At 48.6% G+C, this 12,659-nt stretch overlaps 1 protein-coding gene across 33 annotated transcripts in view; it reads left to right on the top strand.

Annotated features, from left to right (window-relative positions):
- Positions 1–12,659, top strand: part of ATG7 (autophagy related 7) — a 282,407-nt gene that overhangs the window by 193,359 nt on the left and 76,389 nt on the right. For 2 of the 33 annotated variants that reach the window (XM_086368515.1, XM_086368516.1), the window contains exon 19: positions 354–1,077. The exons of the other annotated variants lie outside the window; for them this stretch is intronic. In XM_086368515.1, coding sequence (XP_086224641.1) covers positions 354–443 — 90 coding nt within the window. In that variant the 3' untranslated portion in view covers positions 444–1,077. Of the gene's footprint in view, positions 1–353; positions 1,078–12,659 lie in introns of those variants that run through there. 33 annotated transcript variants of the gene reach the window in all.

Below are 12,659 nucleotides of genomic sequence, written 5' to 3' on the forward strand. Positions count from 1 at the left end.
CTCAGATGAGTCACAAACCCACAGAGAGCAGATCCAAATGGATAATTTCTTCTCCAGCAAAATTTGTTTCTTGAATTATTCTTTAGCCAGAGAAAGTCAGGGGAGGCCAGCCAGTGGCACAGTGGCCATTGCTGTATGCGTGGCTGCCTGGTCCCTTGGTCAGTTTTTGAAAACCCAGCTAACCTCCTTCCAACAAGCAGCCTCCCTCCCCAGCCCTTTCCCCTCAGGGCTGTGTGCCTCTACGGGATTAGGAAATGCGACAGCAGAAGCGCCCCTGTGTTCAGGCTTTCCATGCTTCTGCAGCACCAGGGTCAGTACGAGGCACCGTAATCTGTGCTTTTCTGCTTCTCCAGCTTCACCCAAACGGAAGTGGGAATCCCTGCCTTCTCTGCAGGCCGCGTCTCTACAGAAAACCTCTGAAAGCCCTGCTCACCAGGAGTTGAAATGCAGGCTTCTCGGTGAATTTCCATCACAGGGTCCCTGCCAAGTCACACAAATCCATCAAAGGAGGCTTGCCCAGATGAGAACCGTGGGCCAGTCCACTCGGTGACAGCTCAGCAGCCAGCCCCAGGTGCCGGCTGGCCAGGCATCCGTGCTCGCCCACCCCGTCCTGAGGTGTCGCCGTCACCTGCTGGCGTGTCGACAGAGAGCAGAAGGGCCTGGTCACAATAGACCATCAGAGCCGGTGCCAGAAGTGTAAACAAGTCACAAATTACTCCTAATGCTTCTTGGCTACACTGCTCTCAGTCTTTAGTTATGGAAAAAAATATTCCCTTTAGTCTCTTTTATTTGTAGAATATAGTAGTCAGTCTTCTTGCGCACCTGTAAATCTCACTCTTCTTCAACAAGCATTTCCTAAGCTTGCGCTCTGGGCAGAGTCCTGGAAGCCACTACCTGAGGACAGGCAGTGGGAGTCCTTGTGAAAAATGGTGCAGGTTTCAGTTTGGGATGATGAGATGGTAGTGGTGATGGTTGCACCACCATGCAAAATACTTAATGTCACTCTAAAATGGCTCAAATGATAGCTTTTGGTATATGTACTGTACAGTTATAAAAAAAATTATTTGCTGTATGTTACAAGTTTTCGTATCATTGTTGTTCAGTCACTAAGTCATGTCCAACTCTTTGTGACCCTATGGGCTGCAGCACTCCCGGCTTCCCTGTCCTCCAATGTCTCCCAGAGTTTGCTCGGGTTCATGTGCATTGAGTCAGTGATGCTATCCAACAATGTCATCCTCTGCCACCCTCTTTTCCTCTTGTCTTCAGTCTTTCCCAGCATCATGGTCTTTTCCAGTGAGTCTGCTCTTCCCACCAGCTAGCCAAAGTATTAGAGCTTCAGCTTTAGCATTGAGGCTTTCGAACTATGGTGTTGGAGAAGACTCTTCAGAGTCCCTTGGACAGCAAGGAGATCAAATGAGTCAATCCTACAGGAAATCAACCCTGAATATTCATTGCAAGGACTCATGCTAAAGTTTTCATATATACTGTATCGAAATACATGTGTGTGACTCCCCACAGAAACCTAGAATTCACATGTCTTATATTTCACATAGCAAGTACTGAGGCCATGACTCCACTGATTTCTCCTGTTGTCAGAACACTTTACCAGGTCTAAGTTAATAAATAATTATCCTCTAAAACAGGAATAAAAACCGAGTCTCCGTAAACGTGCTCCTGAGTCAGGCCTCGGACTTCACGTCCGTACTGCAGTGCCCGAACATGACCAGAGCTCTGTTGAGCCTGGAGAACAGAGATTCAGATCCTGTCCTGAGGTCTGCGAAAATGGAGACAGGTCTGCGCAAATGGCCTGCAGGCTCCGGCTCCGGCCTCTGTCTTCGGCCGGTGGTGTGACAGGGTCAGTGGTCTCCTCTCTGCAGGCTGCCACGTCTTTATCCGCAAAATGGGAATGAAGATGCCCACCTTGTGGGGTTGCTGGGCCAAACACGCAGACATCTGTGAGGCTTTTATGACAATCCCAGGACCATAACATGGCAGATGTCCGAGCCAGACTCCAGTGAGCCCTTCATCCTACGGTGTGGGAGCCTGCGAGCCGCCTCTTGAAACCCTCCTCTCCTCCTGCTGCCCGGGTCTTCTCTTGGGTCACTCTCTAGACTGGTTTCCGCCCTGCCGACCTTTGCACTGGGCTGGGCAGTTGATGATATGAATAGAGTGATGTTGTGTGAGAGGAAACGGCCCGCCCTGAGCCCCCGGCCAGGTGCCAGCAGCGGCTGTGGGAACACAGCGATGCTCAGTGGCCAGCGTTCAGGCCTCTAGCTCTCTCAGAACCTTGGCCCATCATTGTCTCGCTTCTCAGACCCACCACCTTTCCCCTGGGTTAGACTCTCTTCCCTTGATCCCCTTTGGTTTGACCTCTGTGTCCCTCAGTCTAGAGCCAGCAGCAAAGAAAGATGTGTCTTTTCGGCCCCAGCAGGCCGCCTTCCCCAAGGTCTGAAAAGCTGTGTCCGGCGACTGTCACCCTCCCTTCCCTCTGGATCTGTGCTGCTCCTCTGGCTCCGGGAGGCAGCCTGGCCTTGCACTGGGCTTCACCAAGCACTAACATCCAGCTTGGTGGAAGGTTCCTTTGATTGGTGGTAGCTTCCCAGCCTCCCAATAATGTCCTTTTACATCTTGTAAACACGCTTCCATGAGTTAATGCCAGCTAATAGCTAAGGCCAGTGCTGCTCAACCCTTCTATTATTTTTTGAACCTTTTTATTGAGAATTATGTAATTTCTGTAGAATTAAATCTTGGTTATGTATAAATCTTAGGTGTACCACTCAAGGAATTTTTATCATCTGTACACCTGTGCAAATACCACCCAAGTTGAGATTCAGAACATTTCTAGTTACTCCAGAATGTCCCTTCAACCCTCTCCAGCCAGCCCCCCGAGGTGACTAATCCGACTAGTCACCTTACTTTGGGTTCCCAGCTTTTTTCCACCTGTGCCCACCCTTCAGGCCTACTCTCCTTCCTGTTTCACTTGTTGTTCAGTCTCTTAAGTTGTGTCCGACTCTTTGCGACCCCATGGACTGCAGCATGCCAGGCTCTTCTGTCCTCCTCTGTCTCCCAGAGTTTGCTTGATTCATGTCCACTAAGCTAGTGATGATATCTAACCACCTCATCCTCTGTTGTCCCCTTCTCCTCCTGCCCTCAATCTTTCCAGCATCAGGGTCTTTTCCAATGAGCCAGCTCTTCACATCAGGTGGCCAAAGTATTGAAGCCTCAGCATCAGTCCTTCCAATGAATATTCAGGGTTGATTTCCTCTAGGAATGACTGATTTGATCTTGCTGTCCAAAGGACTCTCAAGAGTCTTCTCCAGCACCACAATTCAAAAGCATCAATTCTTCAGAGCTCAGTCTTCTTTATGGTCCAGCTCTCACAACCTCCTTAATATCATTTAAGAATTCAGAATTAATTACTGCCTATTATGACCAAAGAGAAAGTAGAGATCATCTTAGAAATGCTTCTCCTGCTCTCCCCTCCCACACACATTCCATACACCCTCTGCCCCCATCCCTGTACCTGTCTTCCTCCTTTCTGGTCAGTCATGCTCAATCCCAGAATCTGGAAGAGAAGAAAGACAGCCACCGCCCCACCCCACCCCCCACCCCCCGGGACCTGAGTCCTGTTTTTCTGGCGCTCAAACCTCATGGTGGACTGTTTTTGAAGCCAGGTAAGACCGTGGTTCTTAGAATCGTCCAGTGTCCACTGAGCTCCCCATGTGCAGATGCCAGCTTTCTGTTTTCTGTCGGAGCAGCGTTTTTCTTTCCCTGCTTATGTTTTGTGTTTTCTTGGGGGTGAGAAGTGCATTTGACGAGGACTGGTAACATCGCATGCCGCTTTCAGCACGTTACCTTTGTCCATCTTGAGGAATACTATGGGATTATTTTACGGGAGGCACATGGAAACCCCCATTTCGGCATGCCCTGCATACTCAAATTCTCGTATTTAAAAGTGGAACTTAGTTTGTTTATTCTATACAGTAAAGATATCTGCAAGAAGCTATTGTTTTATTGACGTTGGAGCCAAACAGGAACAGAGGATCCACAGATGTTATCTGGTTTAAGACAGTGGGTTCTCTATAGACTGGCTGTGCGGCCAGTCGGGTTAGACTCCACAGAACGACTGAAGGAACGTGCTGTGGACACAGTGTTTCTTCCTTGGGCTTTGCAGGCCTCCCTACGTTCCCAGAGTTCCAAGGGCTAGAGAGAAAGAGAAGCTTAGAGAAGGTGAAGATGAAACCAGTAGGGAAGAATCAAGATAGAATTCATCATTACCATGAAAATAAGTGATAATGTTCTTTGCTATGGAGCAGAATTTGCTGTGGTTCAACAGTTATATTTAATCATTTGTGGTATCATATGCACAGTATTGGACAAAGTGCAGCTCACGGCCTAAAGGGAAGGCAATATGCCAAAACGGTTCAGTCCTCAAAACTGTCTCTTTCAGCATTTTATCCTAGATTGGGATGACACTGGTACATCCACCAAATGCACGGGGGATGCTAAGCCAGGGAAGAGCACTGAAATCAGGATCTAAAGATACCATGACAGACGTGAGGCTGCAGCTAAATGCTGAAACACAGTAGGCACGAGTGTAAGCCCTTAAATCTTAAAAACAGAAGTCTCCCCGAGCATAGGATGGGGAAGATGCAATAAGTGGCACTCATGCCATGGAAAGAGGTTTTCAGTGCTCATGAGCACCTCGCGAGTGAAGCAGCGTGAGGGGCATGGCAGATGACAGATAGCTTCTGCCCCATGAAGCTCCATCCCTAGGAACTGAATGCCAGAACCTACACCTAAAGAAGCCAAGGGTTGTGGAGGACCGGGGTCCAGGACCCTGTTACTGGGAGCATCCTCAAATAGAAGCATGAGCGGTTAGGTGAAGGAGGAGGGAACAGACGATGCCTGGTCCTGCCCTTGGACGCCCGACGGCTATCCCCACTGTATGTGTGTGTGGGCAGGGGGTGGCTTGTGCCCCAGAGAAGGGTCTCTCCCTAGCCCGCCCTTCAGGTTGTCGGGGAGGATGGAGTAGGTGGGCTCGTGCCCGTGCAGAGGGGAAGGACTGTGTGTGCAGTGAACCACAGTCCAGGCTCCGGGTCACTGACCTGGGCTGGGCTGCCTGGGAATGGGGCAGGGATCCTCCTGGATCCTGACATGTGGGCATCTTCCGGGTGACTGAAGGCTCGGAGGTAGACACACATGGGGTGAGGCGAGGGGTGGGAAATCATGCAAGGGAAGTTGGCATTGATAAAGGGGGGCGGGCAACAGGAAGGCCCGGGCTGGAGAGGCAGCCAGGTTCGCTGCTGCAGACCTTCCACAGTGTGCTGCGGAGGGTTTTATGGGGGTAAAACCTCGGTAAGGTGCCTGATCCTAAGGGCAGCTGGGCACTGAAGTCCTTAGACGCTGAGCTCCAGTGTGGTCTCATACAGGCAGGCGGGTGGTGCACACCCCGACCCCACAGCTGCTCTGCCAGTTGGTGGAGAGTCAGGTGCCCAGACCACACCTCTCAGTAGCCGCTCCTGCTGCAGAGGGGCAAGTTCCCGACTTGGGGGGAGAGGCGCCTCCTTAGGACAGGAGTAACTGGGCTCACTCTTCCAGCCACGGCCGCATGTGGCCCCAGGGTTTCTACTCACGCTAACCCTCTGAACTCCCTGCAGCTTTCAGTTCTCACTCCTGGTGGCCGCCCTTCTAACAGCCCTGGGTGCCTCTTGTCCGTTCTGCCATTGTTCGTAAGTGTGGCGTGGTGTGAGCGTGCTCAGGCACGTCTGACCCCATGGACGGTAGCCCGCCAGGCTCCTCTGACCATGGGATTTCCCAGGCAAGAATCAGTTGCCATTTCCTTCTCTAGGAGATCTCGCCCACCCAGGGGTCGAACCCGGACCTGTTTGTCTCCTGCGCTCGAGAACGCTTCCTTAGTTCCACCACTTCACACTCTTCATCTGGCTTAGTTTAACTTCCCACGTTCACCCTTCATTTTCCCTTAACTGAACAACAGAGCGTGAGGTGGTTGGATGGCATCCCCGACTCGATGGACATGAGTTTGAGCAAGCTCCAGGAGTTGGTGATGGACAGGGAAGCCTGGCGTGCTGCAGTCCCTGGGGTCGCAAAGAGTCGGACAGGACTGAGCAACTGAATGGAACTGAACGAGCACCAGTGAGATGCAGGCTGCACGCGGCGGACACTGCACTGTCAGGATGTAACGCGGCCTGCGAGTCCAACCCTGTGTATCACACTTGTGCTTCCAGGCGATTCGCACATGGCGGCCCTGAGATGAGAGTCCGTCAGGGCCTCCTGTCCAACGGACAAGACTGAGTGATGGGAGCATGTTTTCACAAGAATGGAGAATAGCCTGTTTTGTGAGAGCAGAAGCTGCTGGAAGGAGGATGTTATCGCTCTTTTAACGAAAGAAACTTTCACAGGGAAAGGGCTTGGCATCGGCAAGGCCAAGTTAAACAGGATACGGCCTCCTCTCCCAGCGTTTCCCCTGCCGCACCCCGATCCTCACCCGGGCGTGCGCGGGTCACTTCCTAATCTGTGAATGGGCTTGCTGACCTGGGGGCAGGGGCGAGAGGGGGAGTTTTGCTTGCATAGACTCACGGAGGGAAGTCAGGCTGAGAGCTTCCCAAGGGTGAGAGCATGTGTCCTCTTCCTCCCCGCATCCTCCTCCTCCGTGAGACAGCCGCAGACTCCCTGCTGCAGCCAAAGTCTGCCACCGCTGCATCTGGGGGCTCCCAGTGGCCGTGTGTGCCCTGGCCTTCCCTGGGGATGGCGGAGGCCGGGCTCTGTGTTCTCCCCCGCCCAGACCAGTGCCTCTGAAAGGGTGTTTGAGGGCTGCCAAAAGGACTGGGATGCCCGGGGGGTATTTAAAAAGCCGGAGACTGCTTCTGTGACTCCTCACCGAGTCCTGACCTTTGATGATCCCATTTCCATAGGGGTCCCAAACCCCATCCTCGTGGGTCTCTACCCAGTTTGAGTAAAGAATCCAGAGAGCTTTACAGGCTAGTTCTTTAAAACTGGGTTACCAGTCCTCCTAAAGCTAGAAAGGAAAATAAAGTTACTACTCGAATTAAACAAAAAGCCAGGGGACTTTCCTAACGTCCTTTCCAGTGTGGCTCTGGTGGCTCAGACGGTAAAGAATCCGCCTGCAATGCAGGAGACTCGGGTTCGATCCCTGGGTCGGGAAGGTCCCCTGGAGAAGGGAATGGCAACCCACTCCAGTATCCTTGCCTGGAGAATCCCGTGGACAGAGGAGCCTGACGGGCTGTAGTCCACGGGGTCACAAAGAGTCAGATACGACAGACTAACTAACACTTTATTTCTTATGTGCATAATTATTCAAGCTCTGAGTTTTTCTGTCACCTGATTTTCCATACTCTTCACCCCATCGTACCTGGATATATTCCTACTCTGTCTTAATGCAGGCCGTACAGAGCATGCTTCTCCCTCCAGACACTGAGCAGATCAGTGGCTTAATTTTTATTTCATATGTGGTCTGTGAGTCATCATCACAGGGCCGCTTTGGCCCTTAAGGCTGATACTGTTCCCCTGAAGTCTCTGCCAGTGTTCCAGGCTGTCGTACATATTCACAGGTTTCCCAGGTGGCTCAGTGCTAAAGAACCTGCCTGCCAATGTAGGAGACATAGGAGACACAGATTTCATCCCTGGGTCAGGGAAGATCCCCTGGAGAAGGGCACTGCAACCCACTCCGGTATTCTTGCCTGGAGAATCCCATGGACAGGGGAGCCTGGCGGGCTACAGTCCATGGAGTCACATAGAGTTGGACACGACTAAAACGACTTTGCTCTTATGTATGTATGTTCACTGCTTTTACAGCAAAAATAGCTTACAGGAGCCCAGGTTATGATTTTTCAATAATATAGAGCCCTTTGTGGATATAAACGCTTCATGCAAATTGGAATGAAGTATTAAAACCACAGTCTTTGGCTCTACTTGCTGCTACACAAAGAGGTTGAACCTCAGCCATCAGGTGGACTTGAGTCCTCTGGCGATTCAGTATTTCTCTGCATCTCAAGTCGTAGAGCCCTCATTTAAAGAGTAAAGAAGCCAAGATCTAGGCCCAGTCTTTGGTGTGTTTGTGGTCAAATCAAGACTCGATTCCAAATCTCTATCCAGTAGTTTTTTTCTCTATTCGATGTTTACTCCCTCTTTTTAGCTACTTTCCTAGAAGTAAGGCAGTGGTCTCCAAGCAGACATTTCTAAAAACTTGATTCCAGCATCCCCCAGTTAGAGAGGATCCTGAAACCGCAGCTCTCCAAGCACACAATCAAGGATTGTAGTTCCTACGACCAGGAGCTGCAGTTTGGGGAACTTGGCAGCGTGGTGCCCGTGTCGTGCTGGGGTTGAAGGAAGGGACTGCCCCCTGCTCTGTATTAGGTCAGGCGTGGGCCATGTCAGAGAATCGCTTTTTCAGGTGATAGAGTTTCCTGCCTTCCCATCCCGCCAGTACATCCACTCCAGCTCTGGGACTGATGTTCCTCAAACATTGGTTTTTTTTAGTGTATCACTCCTGTGACCAAACTCCATCCCACTGTTCCTGCCCCAGATCAGAGTTCCCAACTCCTACAAGGCACAGCATCTTCACCATCTCCAGAGCAGGCCATCTTCATTCCCAGTGCTCTTTGCTCTTGTAAAGCCCGGTCTCCTGTCTGTGTTCAGCCCTTCCCTTCGCTCAGCGGGCAGGCCTGTCCCACTGGTTGGACTCTGTGCTAAGCTGTGCTTTCCCCAGTCTAACTCCTGAAGTGTCTGCTGGCTCTGTGAGCTGAGAAGCCTAACTATTCACATGCTGGTTGCATCACTGGCGTGACTTCTGGTCTCTGAAATTCAGCCATGAACTGCCAGAATTCTCCAGCTTTCTTGGTTCATGGTGCTCTTAGAGTCTCAGGAATTATTTCACAGAGCCCCCAGGCCAAAAGAAAAACATAACAGTTCCATTTATTAAGTAGTGAGGACCAGACAACTTAATGAGGAGCTATGTCCAAACAATTGAGTAACTATCTGGAAAAAAAAAAAAAAAAGACTGCACCTAAATTGCACAAAACCTGAATAAAGAAATTGCACATATATTGAAAGACAATATCATTTTTTTCTGAAATAACCAGTTATTTATTAACAGGATGTACACTCCTATTGGGCACTGCACAGCTTCCCAAACCTTGGAGATGGGACGTTGCCAGATGTTTTTGCTGTTCTGTGTGGATTTTCACATAACACTTGCTTTTATAAAACAACTGCCAAACCCCCTAGTTTTACAAAGATATGAGATCATCACAGTGATTGCAGCACAAACTACCGTGGACACTGTAAACTCCTTCGACCTGGTGGTTTGTGCAGGGCCCGACAGATGTTGTATATCACGTTTCAAAAACTTTAAATACCCCATGGTGGAATCAGGGCCCGGAGGCAGCTTGGGAACCACAGCTCCTAGAGCACAAGTATCGTGTCTTCCTTCTCTTGTGTGTCCCCACAGTGCGCTAGGTGACGCGGTCCTCATGGCAGGTAGGCAGTTGATACCATCTTTACCCTGAGTGTCTGACGGAGGCCCCGGAGGCCGCAGTCTCAGCAGTGTGCCGAGTCCCCTGGCTGCACTTGTGATTTAGGCGCTCAGTCGTGTCTGACTCTGTGACCCCATGGACTGCAGCCCACCAGGCTCCTCTGTCTATGGGATTTCCCAGGCAAGAAACTAGAACAGCTTGCCATTTTCTTCTCCAGGGAATCCTCCTGACCCAGGGATCAAACCTACATCTCTTGCTTGGCAGGTGGATTCTTTACCACTAAGCCACCTGGGAAGCCCCTGGCATGGCAGTAATTCAAGTTAAATCCATTTGAACATCTTTTGCATATGCTGTGAAGGAAATTCCTATACTGGGTGAAGGTTGGCTTGGTTGCCTTTTAAGTTCCCTTTCATTACTAAGCCTCTTTCATTCATTAGCAATGACATGCCATGTAAGACCAATATGAACACAATTGCATGGCAGTGGTGAGGATGAAATGTCTCAAACCCCCATGCCAAAAATATAAAAATGTTTGACTTTTCACATGACTTGGTGTGGAGTTAGAGAAACTGCTCTTCCTTCATTAAAAAAGTAGATTAATTTGGTAAGCAATCTCCTTTTCATTTGTCACAAAAACTGACCACATAGTAGGACACTGAGAAAACCACAGTACATACTAAAAAAGGAGAAGTAGCACAAGAAAAATAATCAGATCACTGTGTCATATAAAGGAAAATTATAAATTAAAAATATATATATAAATTTTTTTTAATCACAGGGAAATTTTAAAACTCCCCTTAGGTCAGTGAGGAAATCAAAATTGGAACTCTAGACTCTTTGGAAAATAATGTAAGAATTCAACACATAAATATTCTTGACACAGTGACCCCATGGATGCAGCACACCAGGCTTCCTCTTCCTTCACTGTCTCTTGGAGTTTGCTCAAACTCATGTCTGTTGAGTCAGTGATACCATCCAACCATCTCATCCTCTGTCACCCTCTTCTCCTCTTGCCTTTAATCTTTCCCAGCATCAGGATCTTTTCCAATGAGTTGGCTCTTGGCGTCACGTGGCCAAAGTATTGGAGCTTCAGCTTCAGCATCAGTCCTTCCAGTGAATATTCAGGGTTGATTCCTTTAGGATTGACTGGTTTGACCTCCTTGCTGTCCAAGGGACTCTCAAGAATCTTCTCCAGCACCACAGTTTGAAAGCATCAATTCTTCAGCACTCAGCCTTCTTTATGGTCCAACTTTCACATCCATACATGACTACTGGAAAAACCATAGCTTTGACTATATGGACCTCCACCAAAGTTCTTATATGAATAACAAAATGAATGAAAACAAAAGAAATTATGCACTAAATTTATGAAGTTATAAAAAGAACAAGAAAATTAACCCTGGGATAGCAGAAGAAAAATCTTTGTAAAAGTGCCTGACACAGTAAGCACTTTAGATGTTAATCTTTTTTTTTAATATTGATTTATTTATTTGGCTGTGCTGGGTCTTAGCTGTGGCATGTGGGATCTAGTTTCCTGACCGGGGATCAAACCTAGGCCCTTTGTATTGGGAGCACAGAGTCTTAGCCAATGGACCACTGAGATGTTACTCTTTTTAATTAGTTATTAAAAATATTGAGGAGTCTTTATTTCAATGATACAGAAAAAATCTCCGGGATATAGTCAGTCAGTTCAGTCGCTCAGTCATGTCTGACTCTGTGTGACCCCATGAATCGCAGCATGCCAGGCCTCGCTGTCCATCACCAACTCCTGTAGTCCACCCAAACCCATGTCCATTGAGTCAGTGATGCCATCCAACCATCTCATCCTCTGTCGTCCCCTTCTCCTTCTGCCCTCGATCTTTCTCAGCATCACAGTCTTCAAATGAGTCAGCTCTTTGCATCAGGTGGCCAAAGTATTGGAGTTTTAGCTTCAATATCAGTCCTTCCAATGAACACCCAGGACTGATCTTTTTTAGGATGGACTGGTTGGATCTCCTTGCAGTCAGTCCAAGGTACTCTCAAGAGTCTTCTCCAACACCAAAGTTCAAAAGCATCAATAGGGCTAACTTTAAAAATCAAGTTTCATTTTTGAGACAGCAGGGGAAGTTTGAATATAGACTCCATAGGTGATATTATTGAATTAATGTTAATTTTCATTAATTATCATGTTATTATGCTCTATGGGAGGTAGAGGGCTTCCCTTATAGCTCATTTGGTAAAGAATCAGCCTGCAATGCAGGAGACCACAGTTCGATTCCTGGTTTAGGAAGATCCGCTGGAGAAGGGATAGGCTACCCACTCCAGTATTCTTGGGCTTCCCTTGTGGCTCAGCTGGTAAAGAATCCACCTGCAATGCAGGAGACCTGAGTTCGATCCCTGGGTTGGGAAGATCTGGAGAAGGGAAAGGCTGCCCTCTCCAGTATTCTGGCCTGGAGAATTCCATGGGCTGTGTAGTGCATGGGGTCACAAAGAGTCAGACACGACTGAGCAACTTTCACTTTACAGGAGGTAGCCCTTATTCTTAGAGGTTCTATCCTGGTGTATTCAGAAGATGAGTGTCATGGTACCAGCAGTATACTTTTTGGAGGTTCAAAGGGGAAAAAATAAACTTCTATTAAGAGAAAACTGCAGGAAAATATTAGTCAGCATAGTTAGGTAACTCGTATAGAGGTGCTCGTTCAAATTTTCTCTAAGTTTGAAACTTTTCAAAAGTGAAAGAAGAAATTTTCTTACCAAAAAGCCCAGGTACAGAACATGTAGTCTGCTTTTGAAATCACATGTATGAAGAGGTGTGTGGTCCTATGCTCAGAGGCTTGTCCGTGCGTGAATTATCTCTAAAGGATATGCTCGAAACTGAGAGTGGTTGCTCCTGGGGAGGGGAGCTGGATGCCTGGGGACAGTGACTGGAAGACTTCGCTTTGGAATCTTGATCTATGTGGTGACATTTTAATCTTAAAAAAAAAAAAAAAAACTAGTAAAAAATTAAAAGAAATTTTTAACTCTATGTCCTGTGTTCAGTTTCACTGTTGTACCGTAAGTGAAGTAAGCTTGCCCGAGGTCTGGAGTGCCAAAATCGGCTTAGGAGATGTCTTCTGTCGGGGCAGGGCTCTCGGACGGCTCCTCTTTTGCTCTGAGCAGGTTCCG

The sequence above is a fragment of the Bos grunniens genome, chromosome 22 (genome assembly GCF_055505025.1).
Source record: "Bos grunniens cultivar Pamir isolate PY7600 chromosome 22, Bosgru_T2T1.0, whole genome shotgun sequence".
Taxonomy (NCBI): Eukaryota; Metazoa; Chordata; class Mammalia; order Artiodactyla; family Bovidae; genus Bos; species Bos grunniens.